General features: G+C 43.2%; 1 protein-coding gene across 1 annotated transcript in view; it reads left to right on the top strand.

Annotated features, from left to right (window-relative positions):
• Positions 1–528: 528 nt before the first annotated feature.
• Positions 529–19885, top strand: part of LOC120516900 (natural cytotoxicity triggering receptor 3-like) — a 59597-nt gene continuing 40240 nt past the window's right edge. The window contains exon 1 of the mRNA XM_039738902.1: positions 529–626. Within this exon, the coding sequence (XP_039594836.1) occupies positions 584–626 (43 nt within the window). The 5' untranslated portion in view covers positions 529–583. The remainder of the gene's footprint in view (positions 627–19885) is intronic.

Here is a 19885-nt window from a genome sequence, read left to right as displayed (position 1 = left end):
CAGTCAGGAGTCTATGGAGATGTCGCCCCCTCTGGTGGACTGTGGTCTTACAGCCAACGTCATTGGGCACAAAGCTGTCTATCTAAGATCAGCTGCTGCTGGCCGCATTTCTTCTCCTGTCAGAAATCTCACAGGTCTCTGTTATCTTTATCAGATTTCTCAAAGCTTATCTTACCAGCCAAATCGGCGTGCCAGCGCGTCACACGAACGTAGCACATTTTATGCAGATTCGGGCCTCATCCATCCGTCCATCCATCTCGTCATGAAAGAACCACCTGTGACAAATTTTGGTTCAGGAAGAGCCCAAGTCTAGCAGGTCCACAACAGCCACGGGGCAGGAATCCACTTGGGACGGGCCGCCAGTCCACTACTCACCAACACCCAGACAGTTTGGCGTCCTGGATGGTACACGTGTTGAAACTGCCCTACAACATCCTCTGCACTCCTCCCACCGCCGAGATAAGAAGGAGTCTTCATTAGCTGCCTCGACCACAAGCCTCAGGTCCACCCGCCCGTATCTCTCAAACAAAATCGAGGTCTGCTCTTTGTTCTTAACTTCCTGCTTGCAGGTGAAAGATCAGATATGGACGCTTCACTGCTGCTCCACCTGTGTCTTCTTCTGACAGGTAAGATTTTCAGTTCTTTTTAACTTCTTTCAAAGCGTCTGATGAGATTTAGACAATGGCACCATTGGAGCTATTCCTTATTTATCTTACCTTTTTAAAAAATGAAATGTGGCTATTATAGGTGTATTGGGTCCTTCTTGTCCTGCATAGAGTCCACTGAAATTCTTACCTGCTGAATTACACGCAACACATCGCCGCCATCTGCAGCGCCATCATTAGTGATAAACTTAAATGTCAGAATAATAATGTGCACGCAGTCAGAGTTCAGGGAAAATCAGAAACACGGAGCTTAAAGTAACCTTCACCAGCTGCCCATTGCGTCACGCAAATGTTTAGTTAATTTAGCTTAGGCATTTTTTATTTATACAATTAAAAATAACAGGGGGTACCAAGAAATGACAAACCGCAGTGGCACCCAGCAGCCATTAAAGTTGAGTTGATGCACAGATTTGAAGATTTCACTATGGAAATTGGATAAATCCCCTCAGACAGTCAGGACTTGTCTCAAGTTAAGAAAAATCTCCTTTGAGCATTTGGAGCATTTGGAAATCGTCATCTTTACACTCCTCAGTATGACTTCATTAAAACGCACAAAATAAAGTAGAAAAGAAGACGCTCAAATGCTCAGTGTCCCCATGATGATGCAAACGTGACAGCAGCAGCCGCAGTATTGTCACACACCATCATCTCTATTGCAGATGGCTTCAATCCCAACACAAGTTTTGAGTTTTTGTCTGAAATGACATGAAAGTTCAGAATGCGGCTGACCGGGACGGGTGGCATCTCAACTTAGCCATGACAGTGTGTGTGCATGTGGGTTTATATATATATACACTGTCATGGCTAAGTTATATATATATATACAAAATTAAAAATATATATACACACACACAGTATTAGATTAGATTAACATTATTAATCCCAAGGGGAAATTTTGACAATATATACAGGGAAAGAGGCAAATATGTTTTATATATATACATATTGTGACCTTTGGCCGGCTTGTCATCCCGGCCAATACCCCCAGGCCGCCAGATGGAGCCCTCCCTGCAGTATGGAGGTGCCCCGAAGACCAGCAGGGAGTCATGGCCTATGTAGTTTTTATACAAGACCCTGCTGGATACCACAGGGGCCACAAGAGGGAGCGGCAGGGAGGACCAAAGACTTATTTGTGCCCTATGACCCGGAAGTTCATCAAAGGAAGAGCGACGGGCTTCCGGGGTGAAGAAAAGAACTTTTACCTGACCTGGAAGTGATACAGGATCACATGGACTGGGATTGGGAACACTTCTGGGTCAGGAAATATAAAAGGACTGTGAGAGCTTCCAGATGGCGAGCTGAGCTGGGTGGTAGGAGGGCAACGTGTCTGGGAGTGGAGGATTGGATTATTGTGTATTATTGTGATTGTTTATGAGTATTGTGGAGAAGAGGGTGCTTTGTGCACTGTGGAAGATTAATAAAGTCACTTATTGGACTTTTACCTGGTGTCTGGAGTCATGGACAGGGGTTCAAGGGAGCGAGAGAGCCCTCTATCTGTCACAATATCCATCCATTATCCAACCCGCTATATCCTAACTACAGGGTCACGGGGGTCTGCTGGAGCCAATCCCAGCCAACACAGGGCGCAAGGTAGGAAACCAACCCCGGGTAGGGCGCCAGCCCACCACAAGGCACACACACACAGAGACACCAAGTACACACTAGTGACAATTTAGGATCGCCAATGCACCTAACCTGCATGTCTTTGGACTCTGGGAGGAAAATCACGCAGACACGGGGCGAACATGCAAACTCCACGCAGGGATGACCCGGGAAGCGAGCCCAAGTCTCCTAAATGCGAGACAGCAGCGCTACCCACTGCGCCACCGTGCCTCTCAATATCACAATTGAAGGGGTGAGTTCCAAAACCTGCTCAGTACATTTTTGGGCGAACTTTAGGTGAAGCATGGTTGTGACTCATCAAAGGGTCGGCTATGTGCTTGGAGTTGAAGTGGGCTTCAAAACCTGCTAAGTACCAAAATATAGTGCTATAAATTTTGATGTGAGTTCCAAAACCTGTTAAATACATAACCAGTTTAGTTCCAAAAGCTGCTAAGTACACCAGCCAATCATCTCAATATGCCACACTCAGAGTTTTAGGAAGAGACTGGCAGGTGCTTAACTACAAGTCTGCAACTGCAAAAGTCTGCAAAAACAAGCTCCCATTTCACTTGACAAAAGTTCGAGTGGCAGAAATAAGAAGAAGTAACATAAACATAAAGACCACGTATTTGGGCGACTTTTGCAGTCACAGTATTGTGAAACGTGGCAGTAAAATAAAAAACTTGTCAGCTGACATACTCTACTGAATTGTTGTGTTAATCCAGTAAAAGCAAAGGATGTCGAAATGTTGCTTAGCAAAACGGGAGTCAATATGGACAATCCGCAATCAGAAAAAGTTAAAGATGATGAAAGTTTCTACTTATAGGTTTATGGAACAGCATTGATTTAGCGTCAAAACCTGCTAAGTATGTTTTTTTTCCTATTTTTTACAAAAATGTAAAATATTCAGATTTCTGAGATGTCCAGCAATTGACCTTCAGTAATGTAACAACCAACATTCTGCAAAAAGAATTTTAAAAATATATCATTTCAAATACTTAAAAATTATTTTTCTCCTTTTCACAAAAAGTTGTCTCCTGTACTTAGCTGATTTTGCAACTCAGCTCTTCAATTTTCCATTTAAAATTAAATCTACAAAACAATAAAGTGTGCATAAAGTGAGGGCATCTGAATGCTTTCTGAAACAACTGCAAAACACCAAGAGGGGGAGAGAGACAGACAGACAGACAGACAGACAGACAGGCAGACAGACAGGCAGGCAGGCAGGCAGACAGACAGACAGACAGACAGGCAGGCAGGCAGGCAGACAGACAGACAGACAGACAGACAGACAGGCAGGCAGACAGACAGACAGACAGACAGACAGACAGGCAGGCAGGCAGGCAGACAGACAGACAGGCCGCGTTTCTAGCCTGTTGTTTCTCCAGTTGCATTCACTGATATGATTTGGAGTTCATTTTGCATTTATTTTTTCATATTATATTTCCATTCATTCGGAAGCTTTTTGGACACATTACTGGAAGTTCATTTTATTTGCTTCTCTTTTTCAATTCTTTTTGAACTCATATGAGTCACATAACAGTAAGTAAAAGACAGTCAAAAATACAATCAACATTACAAGTAAGTAAGATTGATAGATATTTTAAAACTTTTATTCAATCATAAAAATAAGAAAAATAAAACTTTAATATATACACTTATTATGCAAAAATAAGAAAAATAAAACTTTAATATATACACTTATTAAACAATCAATATAAAGGGGAAACCGCATTTCCAGGAATATTTTTTAAATGCTTCTTTCAACTCTTTCAGGGCTGATGTTGACTTTTGTCGAAATTCAGGGGGAGAGGACGGTAATCGGGTGTTAACTGTGACAAAAATCTCCCTTACGTTTTAGTTTGACTCTCTTTACTAGAAGGAAAGTGAAGACGGTTTGCCGATTTAACCCCGATTTCCTGTGTGTGTATGAGTGGCAAAGAGCAAACAACCTCTAAAATGGCATCGATATCTAGTGAGAGACTTAAGCGAATGTGCAAATTAAAATACTCCATGAATGTTTTACGCATTATCACTGAACCGGACTCTGACATGCCAGACTTAGAATTTGATGCCAGTGATCTGGAGATGGAGATCAAAAACGAAAGTGAGGTATCAGCATCGGCTGATCGTGGTGCTGAGCACATTTGTGTAGCTGATATGCCTACAGCAGCGTTCGCCTGGGATGACCACCACTTATGGTGACAAGAGGTACAAAACATATTGCGTCCCTGCGACTGCCACTACCGCCCACCTGCTGTGCGAAGACAAGCAGGCAGCCGGCCCACCATGCATTCCTGCTGGCCATTGAGACAGCCAGAGATGACGAACATGTGCCAACAGCAGCCACAGGACGTAGCAACGGATGTTTCATGTTGATTTATGTGTGAAACCATTGCTTGGTGTGCTTTTTGGAAAAAATATTCATCCCTCACAACACATCCTTTCACCACACATGAGCGATACAAAACCTAATACTACACCACCAGCACACCCCGCTACACTCCACCCGCTCCGCACATGCAGTCAAACACGCATTTGAAACGCTACAAGTGACTTCACTACTCCAACTCCCACCATATGCTCCTCTTACTACTCAAAGATTTACAATCACCAATTAGTAACCTACACACCCCCCTTGACCGAGCACAGTACCACACCCCCCAAACATTAAAGGTCTCCATGTCTCTAATCAAAGTGGCTTAACATTACCGACCTGGGCAACACCACGTGTGCTGCTTCTGTCAACTGTAAATATAACATGGGCTGTTGTGGGCTTGTGCAGGGGGCTCAATCGAGAATGGAAGTGCAGCACAACACACAGGAGAGGTTGAGAACGCTTTATATGCGCTCATGTTCTACGTCCCCGTGAGACGGTCCTGGGTCAATCTCTTGGCACAAAGTCTCATGTTTAAGGTCCTCGCGAGACGCTCCGTGGCCAATCTCTTTAGTCTCGCGGGTCTTTTAAGTGTCTTCCGTGATCTTCACATCTCGTCTCCCTAGTCGTTCCCTCCCAGGATTTATTTATTTTTGTTTTATAATATATCTCTATTATAAAAAAAAAAATCCTGTGGAATGAATGAACTAGGAGACGATACGTGATCTTCACGTTAAGATCACGAAACACAAATAAAAGAACCGCGAGGCGAAAGAGAATCGGCAAAAAAAACCAATCAGTAGTGTAAAGGGAAGCAGCACACACAGATACAGGTGTCTCGGTACATATGAAGCGTGTAAAGGACAATACATTATAAATGAAACGTCGACGAATAAAACATCGCATTAGCGCAAAAAAAAAAAAAGGAAATCATCAGGACCAGGTGTCAGTGAAAAAATAGCAGGACAAAGCGAGGTCAGAAATAAGTATAAGTATTTTCACATTCGCAAGATTCAATGCACAAAACGTAGATTTACACAATAATGAGAATCTGTGGTCCTGCAACAGTTAAAGCAACGACAAGTTTAATTTCAAAGAAAACACAATTCGGTCAGGTGTATATTTATGATCATGGAGAAGCGATCACAACGCGAGCAGCAGAGCCACAAAGTAGCAAAAAGGACAGCGGCTGGACAGGATTTAAAATGATCGAAGGGCAGCGCAACAGCAGCTAACCCCCCGGCCGACAACACGCACAGCGTTATACGTCCTGCAAGAGAGAATTTAACCACGCCCGGGGCCGTAAATAAAGGACAAGTGTTGTTTTTACAACGTCACGCGAGACAAGGCAGTGAGCCATCATTTAAATCAACTCCACAGACATCTTACCTAGCAGTTGTTGGATTGCGTGTGCCAGACAAGCATCATGTGCTCCCAGCTCCTAAAACAACGACATGCGACAAGCAGAACAGGCAGCTCGCAAGCAGCAAACGATACAAAGACATAACCTTAGCGTGCGTTCAACTTCACAACATGAGCAACGTTATACGTCTGGCAAGAAAGAGATGTGACCTCGCACGGGGCCGGAAATAAAGGACAAGTATTGTTTTTACAAAAGTTTTTAAAGTAAAAGTGAAAATAATGCATATGTAACAATTCCCATGAAAATAACAATCTCTTTAAATTGCATATTGCCTGCCAATGGTAAAGTCATCCCTGATGGAGGATCGCAGGAATCGTGGGAAGGAGGGGTCCTTTCATCGGATTAGCGCTATTTCAGCTGTGGAATGGCAAAATGGGGGAGGCAGCTTGATGAATGAGGTCTCCAGGACTCTAAACAAATCCAATTCATATTACGGGATATCATCTACAGTGAAATTCTACTCCGTACTTCTAGATTTTTTATTGTTATATTGTATTGAGGATTTGTTCTGTTCTGTGTATTGTGTTGTATTGTATTGACCCCCTTATTTTTAACACCCACTGCACGCCCAACCTACCTGGAAAGGGGTCTCTCTTTGAACTGCCTTTCCCGAGGTTTCTTCGATTTTTTTCCCTACAAGGGTTTTTTTTTTTGGGGGAGTTTTTTCTTGTCTTCTTAGCCTCTTCAAGGCTGGGGGGCTGTCAGGAGGCAGGGCCTGTTGAAGCCCATTGCGGCACTTTTGGTGTGATTTTGGGCTATACAAAAATAAATTGTATTGTATAGTATATCTGGTAAACCAAATACGGGGGTGGGTGAGTGAAGCGAGCAGGGAGCAGAGCCCCCTAGTATATATATATATATATATATATATATATAGTGGAACGAGCCCCGGACACAGACAGGCAGACATGTTGTAAATCACCACCACACATTTATTTACAATATTTACAATGTCCAAGTGCCACACAACATGGCTTCTCTCTCTCTGTCTCTCTCTTCAGACCACCTCCTTCTCTCCTCCAGAGACCTCATCTGTCTTCCACCCGACTCAAGTCATCCTCTGCAGGGAGGCGGCCCCTTTAAATAAGCACCTGGATGTGCCCCAGGTGTGTTCCCCATCAATCTCCCACATGGCGGAAGTGCCGGCTGTATCCCTGGAAGCACTCCGGGTGTCCCTGCTTCTCTTCCCCCCAGCACTTCCAGGTGTGGCAGAAGTGCTGAGGCCCAGGGTCCTCCAGGTATTGGGGTGCCTCCTGGCGGTAACCATGGGCCCCTACAGCTTCCCAGCTCTGTACCCGTGGACCCCAGGGCAGTCGCCCCCTCGAGGTCTGGAGGAGGCACAAGCCCTCGTCCGGTCGTCTTGGGCGTCCCGGCTGAGTACCACCTTCATCCGGGTACTACAATATATATAAAAGAGAAAAACTTAGGCCCATGGGGTTTTTACTTCCATAGTGCAACATCCAGTTAAGCCGTTGATCTCCTCCCACACGTGACTTCAGACCGGTTTATACAGGTGGGTGAATTAGTCTCGTAAAGAGGTAGCGCCCACCTTATTCACAAACCACGTGTTACTATTTGGACCATCCATCCAAAGTTCTCAGTCCTATCACACTAACAAGATTACAGAGCAAGATGACAAGGATAGGAAGATATGGAACAAGATGTTCCGCTGTGGCAACTCCTAACGGGAGCAGCCGAAAGAAGAAGAAGAAGATGAAGAAGATCAGGCTAACACGAGCGAAGTACTTCATTGGAACTTTATATATATACTAGCGACTTGGCGCGCGCTACGCTGCGTGTTGGATGACCACAGTTGAAGGACTCAATTGTAGGGACCTCTCGTCGGGAGTCTCATTGGCATGCTTTTGCCTCTTTCTTTCGCGATCACGGCGTAATCTGTCTTCTCTCTCTGCAGGGGTTTCAGTTGCCTTTCGTTGTGCGGCAGAGACGCGTCGTTGTGCTAATCTGTGTGAATGCTGAGTGTCCGTTTCTTGCGAACGACTGTCACGCCTTTGCCTTTTTGCTTCGTGATCATGCTGTAATGTGTCCTCTCTCGCAGCAGCAGGTTTAGTTGCGTTTCGTTTCGGCATTGTTCCGTAAGGTCTCCTCCGTAAAAGTGCACATGGGTAGCTGAAGACGGAAAGGCATAGTGGGCCTAGTGAAATACACGAATTGGTGACCAGGGAAACCATCCGACTCAGACGCGGGGCTCGAAATACTCAAGTGCACATGTTATTTATAATTTAAGTTTTTTGTTTTTGTTATGAACTTCCCCAAAAGAGTTGATCCCTGTAAATAGTTAATAGTATATGAACAATATAATCTGTTGTAGTACGGGCGTTAATTAGCGTCACACCTCATAACTTGCATACACCACTGTTTGGCTGTAACGCCAGAAGTGCGTTGGACGCTGTAAGGGTAGGTTGTGGTTCCTGTTTCTTTCGTGATTTTTTTATTTCAGTTTATTGATTATTTAATAGGCAGAGGGGAGAAGACGACGTTAATGTGACGCTCTGTCTATTTCTTTACTTATGTTTTGAAAAGATTTTCGGGAATAGGAAAAATAAAAGCAAAGGTGAAAGAACGGAGGGGGGTAAGCAGGAATTCTGAGAGGGGACGTACTGGGGCTTTTCTACGGGGCGGCTATACAGCCAAAAGGTACGCGGACACGGACACCGCGCTGGGCTTTGATTATATAGATACTGTATGTATGTATGAAGATTGTGAGAAATGTGGCAACGCGGTGACGTCATGCACACGTGATCAAGGTGGAATCGGAAACGGGGAGGATCTTCGCATTTCACGTTAAACGACTTTGGATTTCCAATTTCCAATGACCTCCCTTTCCAATCTCCAGTACGTTTTGCATTTGCGATGTCCTTAAAAAAAAGCGTAACAACAAACACTTTTAAGTTACTGGAGTTCACCTTGAAGAACCTCACTGTTTACACGGCCAGCTCGACGTCGCCTGCTCCAGTGTAGGATTGGGAAAGAATCTCCATGTTCGTGGTCCAAACAGCGAAATGAAAGACGTCGTGTATCATAAGGTGCTCTAAGCAACTGTAATCCGTGATTCGTTAATGACGGCAGTTTGACTTTTGAACAATATTCCAATTATAAATTCATTGCCAATTAAGAAATGGAAACTGTTTCACCATTTTGTTCCCACCCGAGCGACACCTCCGCTAGTGCAGTAAGTAACCATGACAGATGGAAACAGATTGGTGAACTGCCAGTTGGGGGGTGTCCCGATTTGAAAAGGACTCGCGCTGCATAATCACACAGGCCACGTTCAAGTTTTCTTAATCTTGTTAGTGTCCTGCTAGGCAGCCCCATCCCCCCGTACTTTAAAGATTTCAGGGTTTTTTTTTCATATATTAGGTCGATTTCAAAGCGCAAAGAACCAACTTTATATGCAAAAGAATTCCCGTCCCAGGATGAAATGGTGCTCAGTCAAGTAACAGTTCAAGGGGGAACCACACAGCCCACCAAAGAAACAGAAAGCGCCGTTAAAGCGACGACATTTTTAAGAGTGAATGGACTTAGTAAGTGGAACTACTAGTGAAATAAAACTCGAGTGTTATTTACACGCGATACATGCACTTGGCCTGAATGTAACCTTAATGCAATCGTCAATAAATTTCTTTGACTAAACTCAATGTTTTATTTTTAATGAAGATTCCAGAATGAACCATGAGATTTATTTAGATCCATAACTGGCTCCACAGTATGGAGAGACGGCAGCAGATCTGTGGAATGCCCGGCGGGGGAGTCCTGATTTTTAAAGGACTCTACAGTACAATAACACATCCAGGCTAAATCCAGATTTTCTTAATCTGTTAGTGACCTGCTCGCCTATCATACATCAAAGATATATATATATATATATATATATATATATATATATATATATATATATATATATATATATATATATATATATTTTTTTTTTTTTTTGCATATTAGGAATCTTTTCAAAACACAAAGAAGCAGCTTCATATACAAAGAATGAAATGCTGCTTGGTCAGACAATGGAGGAACTGAGTGAAGAATCCTAAAGTGCCGTCAAAGAACCAGTATTTTAAAAGAGTGTAGATCCTCATTCATAAATCAGATCAAAAGAAAATTCGTTACTGGCGCTCCACGTGTTTATTTTATTAACAATTTCGTGACAGATTTTGGAAGAAAAAGGCTCGTGCAGAGAAATCGCGAGTGTTTTCCGCATTAGATAACCGCAGACGGTCGCTTTAGTTCCACCCGAACTTTATAAAAAAAATACTCATTTTTTAAGGGCAGCTTTGGCCAATACGAGGGCCAATAGCTTCGGCCCACCTCCCAAATGGAGCGGACCTTTTTGTAAAATAATAATAATAATAATAATAATTGGCTTATTAATCTGCGGTGGGCTGGCGCCCTGCCCGGGGTTTGTTTCCTGCCTTGCGCCCTGTGTTGGCTAGGATTGGCTCCAGCAGACCCCCGTGACCCTGTATTCGGATTCAGCGGGTTAGAAAATGGATGGATGGATGGATATATATATATATATATATATATATATAAATAGGATATAGCGGGTTGGATAATGGGTGGATGGCATGTGCTGTAAAACCCCCAGATATCCCAAGAACTAGTGAAATGATAAGAGAAAAAAAACAATCTTTAAACAAACAGCGCATAGCAACTCAATCAAACAATATTGTGAAAAAAAAACAAAACTTACAATTAGTTAAGAGCGCTGGCCTCTTAGAAATACTATAACCGGGCGTAGTGACGGACGGCACTGACGTCCCATGAGGCTCTGCGGCGCTGCACCTACAATTAGACTCTTCATTTTCATTTCTTTCCTATTGGGTTTCAAACAGTTGTGTTTAATGTTGACTTATAGCTTTTGGCAATGCGAGTGCTTTATTGACGTTTAAGGGGTTTCAGTTTGTCTACCACCAGTAACTGATTCTGCCTGGTGTGGGAGTCCCGGTATCGGGACTAAAGAAAGGGAGTACTGTAATTTGAATATTACCGTTTATTGTGACTGTATTAACGACATTTAGTCAAGGAAAACGGTTCCATTACCAGTATTAAGAAAAGAGTTTTTAAAAACTGTTTTCTTGATATATGGAGTGCGCCTGTTTGTTATACAGTATGTATATAAATATATATAAATACTTAAAATCCCCATAAAATCTCTTTAAAATAATTTAAATTTACCACATAAAAGTTCCTTACTGTAACGCCCAGTTAGCTGTGGCTGTCCGTTTCTAGGTCAATTTATCCAGGTGGGTGAAGTTTTCTCTTAAAGAGACAACACCCACCGTATTCACAAACCACCTGTTACTATTTGGCCCATCCATATTCATGCACTGCGTTGGGCTGGCGCCCTGCCCGGGGTTTGTTTCCTGCCTTGTGCCCTGTGTTGGCTGGGATTGGCTCCAGCAGACCCCCGTGACCCTGTAGTTAGGATATAGCGGGTTGGATAATGGATGGATATTCATACAATTTGCTTATTTTTTATGATATTTGCTGGCCTAAGGGTGTCTCGTGAGACGGTTCAAATATAGAGAGTTACCGAGACGGGGACTTTTACGATGTTGACTCTCCTTCTAATCCTTAAAACAAAATCGAATTTGTGTTCATTTCGAAGCACAACGCAAAAAATAAACAAACTTTTTGTTTATAACTGAACTAAATAAATAAACCTCGTACAGTAACTGTAAAACAGAACACAATATGTGATCATATTCTACTAAAATACTACATCACCGTTCTGTTCACTGGTAATAATAATGCACGTTTAATTTGACTTTTGCAGGTTTTAATAAGTTGATCTTATTTTCAAAGGTTGTTTTCAGTTCACAGGACTTTTCCGGACGCCACATCAGGGTCTCTTTACGTGCTGGTTTTGTCGTCTATCACTCACTCAATCTTTTATATACATCGCTGCAGTTCTTCCAAATGTAACAACTGCTTTATATACATCATTGCACTTTTTCCATGTGATACTTTTACTTCATCATTACCTTTTAGTGTATTTCATTTTGAAACAAAAAGCGTTCTAAACGCTCCTACCGCCAATCGAGATCACCCACCTAAACTGAATGCCCCCGACTCTGGTGGTCCAATGTTATTTCTGAATCGCAACAACCAAAGGTTATGAACCGATGAAGTCCCAATGAAGTACTTCGCTCGTGTTAGCCTGATCTTCTTCTTCTTCTTTCGGCTGCTCCCGTTAGAAGTTGCCACAGCGGATCATCTTGTCCCTTATCTTCCTATCCTTGTCATCTTGCTCTGTTATCTTGTTAGTCTGATAGGACTGATAACTTTGGATGGATGGTCCAAATAGTAACACGTGGTTTGTGAATAAGGTGGGCGCTGCCTCTTTACGAGACTAATTCACCCACCAGTATAAACTGGTCTGAAGTCACGTGTGGGAGGAGATCAACGGCTTAACTGGATGTTGCACTATGGAAGTAAAGTTTTTCTCTTTTATATATATTGTGGTACCCGGATGAGGGTGGTACTCAGCCGGGACGCCCAAGACGACCGGACGAGGGCTTGTGCCTCCTCCAGACCTCGAGGGGGCGACCGCCATGGGGTCCACTGGTACAGAGCTGGGAAGCTGCGACCCTATAGTGGCCCGTGGTTACCGCCAGGGGGCACCCCAATACCTGGAGGACCCTGGACCTCAGCACTTCCGCCACATCTGGAAGTGTTGGGGGGAAGAGAAGCAGGGACCCTCGGAGTGCTTCCAGGGATACAGCCGGCACTTCCGCCACACTGGGGCATGGCGGTGGGAGATTGATGGGGAACACACCTGGGGCACATCCAGACTAATTCACCCACCAGTATAAACTGGTCTGAAGTCACGTGTGGGAGGAGATCAACGGCTTAACTGGATGTTGCTGTATGGAAGTAAAAACCCCAGCCCACCGCAGGGTGCACAGACACCCACTGCGCCACCGTGCCGCCCCTCAATTATTTAAATGGGTTTTATTTTTTTAATGGGGATTTTAAGCATTTTTATATAAATGGTCCAGTGGCAACTGGGAGACAGTCAACTCGGAGAAAGAGATTTTTTAATTATATTTAAATAACAACGTGATTTAAAATGTTGAAAATAAATTTATAAAATTGGCGAACGAACTTTATTCTGCAGATGGAACAAATTCTATCTTACATTATCTTCTGCAACCAAAATTGCTAATCCTTTATATAAACTGTATTGATTGTAATCGTATGATAACGTTATTTAGAATACAAAAGGTGACCTGCGAGTACGGCTTAAGGAATATCTTTACTCTCAATGTGTTGAGACTCTCATAAAGCAGGTGATTCTGTGGATTTTCATTTAAATATCATTAAAAAAATCTCTTTGAACCTAACTATCACCTAACTGGTAAAGCATGTCGCCCAGTTGTCTTTTAGCCGAGTTGTCTGTCGCCCAGTTGTCCCTGAACGTATATACATATATATGTAGTTTTAAAGGGCAAGATATTTTAACTAATTGCAAATTTTGTTTTATTGAGTCAATGGGGCTTTTTACGTTTTGCTTTACTTTTTTAACGATATTGTTAGACTGATTTATCATGTGTTATTGTTGCATAGTGTGTTTTATAGATTTTTTTTTTCTTAAAATAAGTTTATAAAGCACAGAGAATTTATTAATTTAGGTATTTTTACAAGCCGTTTTGGCTTGCTCTCTCTCTCAGGGGTGGGGATCGATCTGTTCTTAACATAATTCTTTTTTTTTGTAAAAACTTGATTGCTATGTATTGATTGTAATAAAATTAATAAATAAATAAAAAAAAAGATTTCCTTTTTTTATCATTTCTTTAGTTCATGAGAGGTTTGTGGGATTTTATTGTATTTGTATTCACGTTTTAATGGAATCCTTTAGGTGTCGTGTTACATTTTTATCTGTTCCTAATTTTATTTGTATGACTCCATAAACGCATGCGTACTTATTTTTATTAAATGCTCGTACTACACTAGCAAAAAAGTTTCAGCAGATATTAGATAATGGTTTCCTCGACTATGCAGCCCAAAGTAGTTGTCTAACTGGACGACTATTTAGGTAAATTTTATTTAAGCAGAACATGTCAGTCCATTAGTTGTCATTAGCAACCGGTTTATCAAAGTTAAGGGGCGCCATGGGATCCCCCACCCCTCCCAATCTTCGACATCTAAAGATCCTGAAAGCGCGCTGTTGACGAGGAGAGCAGTTTGCAACACTTGAGGGACGCGCGATCCAGACAGTGAGGGCGGGGTTTATGTAAATCAAGAGGCGCGCGCGCTCGCTCTGGACAGTTCATTTACGTCTGCGCTATAAACGCGGTTGCGCCGTTTTGGCATCTCAAGGGGTGCACATTCGGGACACCTCGAAGTTGTATTAATACTAAAAACACACTATCGACACGAGGGGCGCCGTTGTGGTAAGTCAAGGGGCTCGCGTAAAAAGACCCGTCTAACACTTTAAAAAAAAAAAAAAAGGCGGTTCTACAGAGTGATGCCATCGGGGAAACCAGTCTGTTTCCTAAAAGAACCAACCACACGAAGCTTACAGAAAGAACCATTCATTGAGACCTGTAACGGAATCCATAAACAGCCACAGGAATAGCTGGTAACGGGCTTGTGAAATTCCAACGGGTTCCTGCATTTTAAAAGAAACGCCTGCTGAATACAAGAATGCAGGCTTAGTTTCTTCTTTCTTGATCTCAGTAGCCTGTCGAGCATTAAAGGTGTCTGTTTCGTCCATAAATTAAGAACCTTTTCAATCCCCGAAGATCCAACTTCACATGTAAAAACCCTCCATGGAACGAAACGGTTCTTTCAAACTGCTGACTTTTCAGGTTCTCGGTGCCGGTCGAAGCCCCCATGGAGCCCAACACTCTTACAAATTAAAGCGCCGGGGGCTTCTTCAGTGAGATGACACGAGGGGATCACTTTCTGGCTTCCAAAAGACCCATCCACACGAATGATCCAGAATGAGCCCTTATTTGTGTTGGGATTCGTAACTGGCTCTATAAATAACCACGAATATGATAAGTTGTGACGTTTCCTTGGGTTGCTGGTTTTAAAAAGGACCCTCGCGGCGTGGAATAACATCGGGCCAACTTCAGGGTTTCAGGATCTGTTCGTGTCGCAGGTCGCCTGCTAGACATTAAATATTTCTGTTTTGTCCACATATTTGAAGTCTTTTCAAAGCCAAAAGAACCAACTTTATGTGTAAAGGTTTTTGATAAATCAAGGGGTCTGTGAGGCGCGTAACACAACCCAGTAAAGTGCAATTACAGAAGCGGTCCTGTAAAAAATTGTACATTTACGGTAAAAACAAACTGGAAGCTGACAATATGTTTAGGTCTTCACCGGTATAACTTTGCTGATTCTGTATATTCAACAGTAAATGACGACGTGTTTGTTTGCAGCACATTACAAAAGAAATTAAGGTTTATATAAATTGTAAAGGATGGCACGGTGGCGCAGTGGTATCGCTGCTGCCTCGCAATTTAGGGGACCCGGGTTTCGCTTCAGGAATGACTTTATATTTTCAGACATTGAATTTATATTTTTAGAAATGACTTATATATTCCGAGGATGACTTTATATATTCAGACAATGACTTTATATATGCAGATTTTGAATTTATACATTCAGATATATGTGCAGGAATGACTTGTATAGATGCATATATTGACTTTATATTTTTAGATGTTGACCTTGAATATTCAAGAATGGCTTTATATACTCAGACGTTGACTTTATATAATTAAGAATGACTATATGTATATATATACTGTATATCTACGGGTGGCACAGTGGTAGCCTTGTAGTTGGGAGACCCGGGTTCGCTTCACGGGTCCTCCCTGCGTGGAGTTTGCATGTTCTCCCCGTGTCTGCGTGGGTTTCCTCCGGGTGCCCACTGCCCTGCGGGGGGCTAACGCCCTGCCCAGGGTTTGTTTCCTGCCTTGCGCCCAGTGTTGGCTGGGATTGGCTCCAGCAGACCTCCGTGACCCTGTAGTTAGGATATAGCAGGTTGGATGATGGATGGATAAACTGTAAAATTACCAATCATTAGGCCATCAAAACTTCTGTACTGTCCGAAGCACAGAGCCGAACTGAGTTTACATCACTAAAAGAACAACAAACGTGTCACAGCCGCGAAAAGAAGTCCACGTTGAATGTCTTTAGGGCACGGTGTGTGGTGGAGAAGACAAGTCTGCTTTGTCTGCTGTGTTGCAGGTTGGCCAGGTCCTCGAAAACGACCCACCAGAAGTCGGCTTCCAGATAACCTTCAGCACTCGGGACAGTTTGCTAACTCTGTTCAAGTACAAAAATCTCCAGACCGCCAATTGTGCAGGGGAACAATATGGGAAAAGGGGGCGTTCCCTTATGCAAATATCGAAACTGTACACAAATTTAAAAACCGGTGCCAAAAACAAACAAACAAACAAAAAAAAAAAGAAACAAAATATTAAAGTTCTGAAAAATTGCATCCTACTCCATATGACAACCACCCAAACTTATTTTTCTTCGGGTGCGCATTAATTAAAACTGAAGAGACGGCTCCATGAAGCCGCACTACATGCGATCATTTTGCGTTCAATTACGTGTTTAAAGTGATAGAATTTGTAGTCTCGGTCACCGGACACGGGGATCAACAAACAGCAACTTCTCTTTGAACAGCTTGGTGCAGTGAAATGGAAGGCAGAATACAATTTCCTTACTGACGACGTTATCGCGTTTTTGGTGCCGTGGTTACCACTTTTTTCACAGAAACAGATTGTATTAAAGGTTAACTGTAAAAAAAATCCTATGGGTCTGCGTGTTTCATTTCACTGCATCGGGGTTTACCGTTTTACATGTTACAGCTGTTTGCCTTCGCTATGCAGCACTTTCACACTGGAAAATTAACGGTCATTTTTTTTTTTTTTACAGTATGCGCTAATAAGTCTTTGTAGGTTGCCAGACGTCCCACATTTGATATTTTGATAATATTTGAGCTTTCAGTCCGTCATTGTCCAACCCGCTATATCCTAACACAGGGTCACGGGGGTCTGCTGGAGCCAATCCCAGCCAACACAGGGCGCAAGGCAGGAAACAAATCCCGGGCAGGGTGCCAGCCCACCGCAGGGCACACACACCCACCCACCCACACACTAGGGACAATTTAGGATCACCAATGGACTGTGGAAGGAATCCGGAGCACCCGGTGGAAACCCACGCGACACGGGGAGAACATGCAAACTCCTCGCGAAGCAAACCCAGTGCCGCCCTACTGACCTTTCAGGGACACCCAAATATCTCGTAGTTCGTTTTCAGATTTCGTAATAAAAATATATTTTTACTACCTTCTTATGGTACTTAGTTGTAACTTTATAAGTAATTGAACTTTCTTTTCCCAGATTCTCTTCATGAAAATAACCCAAATGTAACAAGGAAACTAGGTGTTTGCTGCCTGTTTGTAACTTGTTCTGTGGTTTGCAGAGGACGGCGACACTCGTACCGTTTTGCTCTCCAGCCGCGCCGCTGTGTAGCTCTGGTTCAGCATTGCAACGTGCAGTGACTGTCAACACAGTGTGTTGTTACTACGTGCCACGGCCCACCTTTTAGTAACTGCCTGTATTAAATAATATTTCTGTTGTCTGTATTCAATAAATATTTTCAAATTATTTCACTTTTACATAATTTTTTTTAGCTTGTATTAAAAAAATTCAATTGATTTTACCTAGTGTGTGCTTGGTGTGTGGGTGTGTTTGTGTGTGTCCTGCGGTGGGTTGGCACCCTGCCCAGGATTGGTTCCTGCCTTGTGCCCGGAGTTGGCTGGGATTGGCTCCAGCAGACTCCCGTGACCCTGTATTCGGATTCAGCGGGTTAGAAAATGGATGGATGGGATGGATTTTACTTTGATTTTCCTTATAACCCATTAAAATCTTTGCTTTATGTTTTTAACGTATGTCTCTACTTTTATATAATATATTGGTCTGGGTGTGTAGGGGGCATGTATAAATGTGTGTCTATATACATATATGTGTGTTGTATATATATATATATATTCTTTTCGCGTTTGAAACGGATATTACGTATGACCACGCGATATGTAAATTACGTATTACGTAGTGCGCCCCGCGTCGTCCTCTCTCAGCCCTCCGCTCTGGACTCCAGCGCTAAGAGACAGACAAAACTGCCACTTTGTAACTTTTTTTTACTTCCCAGTACTTGATAGTAGAAGAGATGAAGAAAACAGCTTTGCGTCTTTACACTTTTTAACTGCGCCGAACTGTAAGCCGCCTTCAGCGGCGACTGGTTGTAACAACAAAGTGGACGCTGGGAGGCTCGGTTTAAATTTGAATCACGTGGGATGTGTTGTTTAGACGGCAATGTGAAATGAACACCTTTAAGCCATCTACTTATACCGTTGTTGTCTGTTATTTCTGGCGCAAATCCACATTCAACTCATTTTCTACACAACATAACAAAATACAATTCGTGTTTTCAGATGACATCGTTTGGCAGCACGGCTCCTACCGAACAGTCTAGGTTTATGCCGACATTTAAAATACCGGGACAAATCCCCCCAAAAAAATGATTGTTGATGGTTCCTGAAGTTCCCCATCAACAAAAAGAGTCAGGTGAGACGGAAGCAGATCGAGAGAGAAGGCTCGCTGATCAACGTATACGACAATCTCAGTTGAGGGCCTCACAAACACCCGAACGCAGTCTTTACAGGCTACCACGTCACACAGGCGTCAGTTGCCTGATGCGGGCCACAAATTCCTCCAGATTCTGCATTTTATTTTTTTCCCTTCTGCTCATTGAGCGAAGCCACTGGGTAATCTGCTAGTGTGTGTATGTATATATATATATATATATATTGTAGCGACCCGTGGTCGAGTTTTTAAAGCCGATCTCTGCCGTGCACCTCTCCCAAGCTGTCGGCTAGCGGATTGCCAGCGTTATGCACGCAGCTGTACCCAGCTCTTTAAGTAACGAGCACTCGTGTCCCATACGAGATGAAATCTTAGCAATGAATAACAGCTCTGTCCTGTTGTATCTCTTTATTCACAGATAGCCAGTAAACAAAGCTCGACATTATTGCACTGCCATGGTCAAGGTCATGCACGAAGACACATTTCACATAACCGGTACTTTTTACAAAATAAATAACCCCGGACGGCGATGACCCAAACCCACCCAACTAATTGAACACAAACACAACATTATTTACAAGTTAAGACATTAATAAATACAACAGGAAAAACATTATAAAAAGCAGTGAACGTACAACCTTCCCACAATGCATCACTCCGGCAGCGCTGACTGCCGGGTCGCTACATAGCCCCCTCCCAAGAGGGTTTAGTGTCCTCACAACCCTAGTCGTTACATTCAAAGTCTAATAAATATCCCGTCGGCGACGGACACGCTTTGGCCTGCTTGACTCTCCACTACTCGTGTCAGGTTCAGTCCGGAGACTTTCAATGTCTGTCTCGACACCGAGTGTGGAGGTTGGAGAGCCACTTTGAGTTCCAATTCCTTCTGGTGCTGGGGCCAATGGGTGGTATGGTGCTAAACGATCTTTATGTAGCACCACCCGTCTGCCCCCGTCCAGGCATTCGGACTCGAAAAACAACTTCCAAATATGTCCAGAATTTATCCCGGTCCCTGCCAATGGTGTGTCAGTTTTGGGGACAACCCCCGTTTCCTTTGTGGGCAAAAGACCCACACTTTGTCCCCTTGCTTGAAAGTTGGACCATGACCCGAATGTCATATGCCCGTTTCTGATGGGCTCCAGCTCCCGCTAGGGCCTCCCTGGCCAGTTGATGCACGGTG

The sequence above is a fragment of the Polypterus senegalus genome, chromosome 1 (assembly GCF_016835505.1).
Source record: "Polypterus senegalus isolate Bchr_013 chromosome 1, ASM1683550v1, whole genome shotgun sequence".
NCBI classification, from domain to species: Eukaryota; Metazoa; Chordata; class Cladistia; order Polypteriformes; family Polypteridae; genus Polypterus; species Polypterus senegalus.
This window is presented reverse-complemented; position numbering and strand designations above follow the sequence as displayed.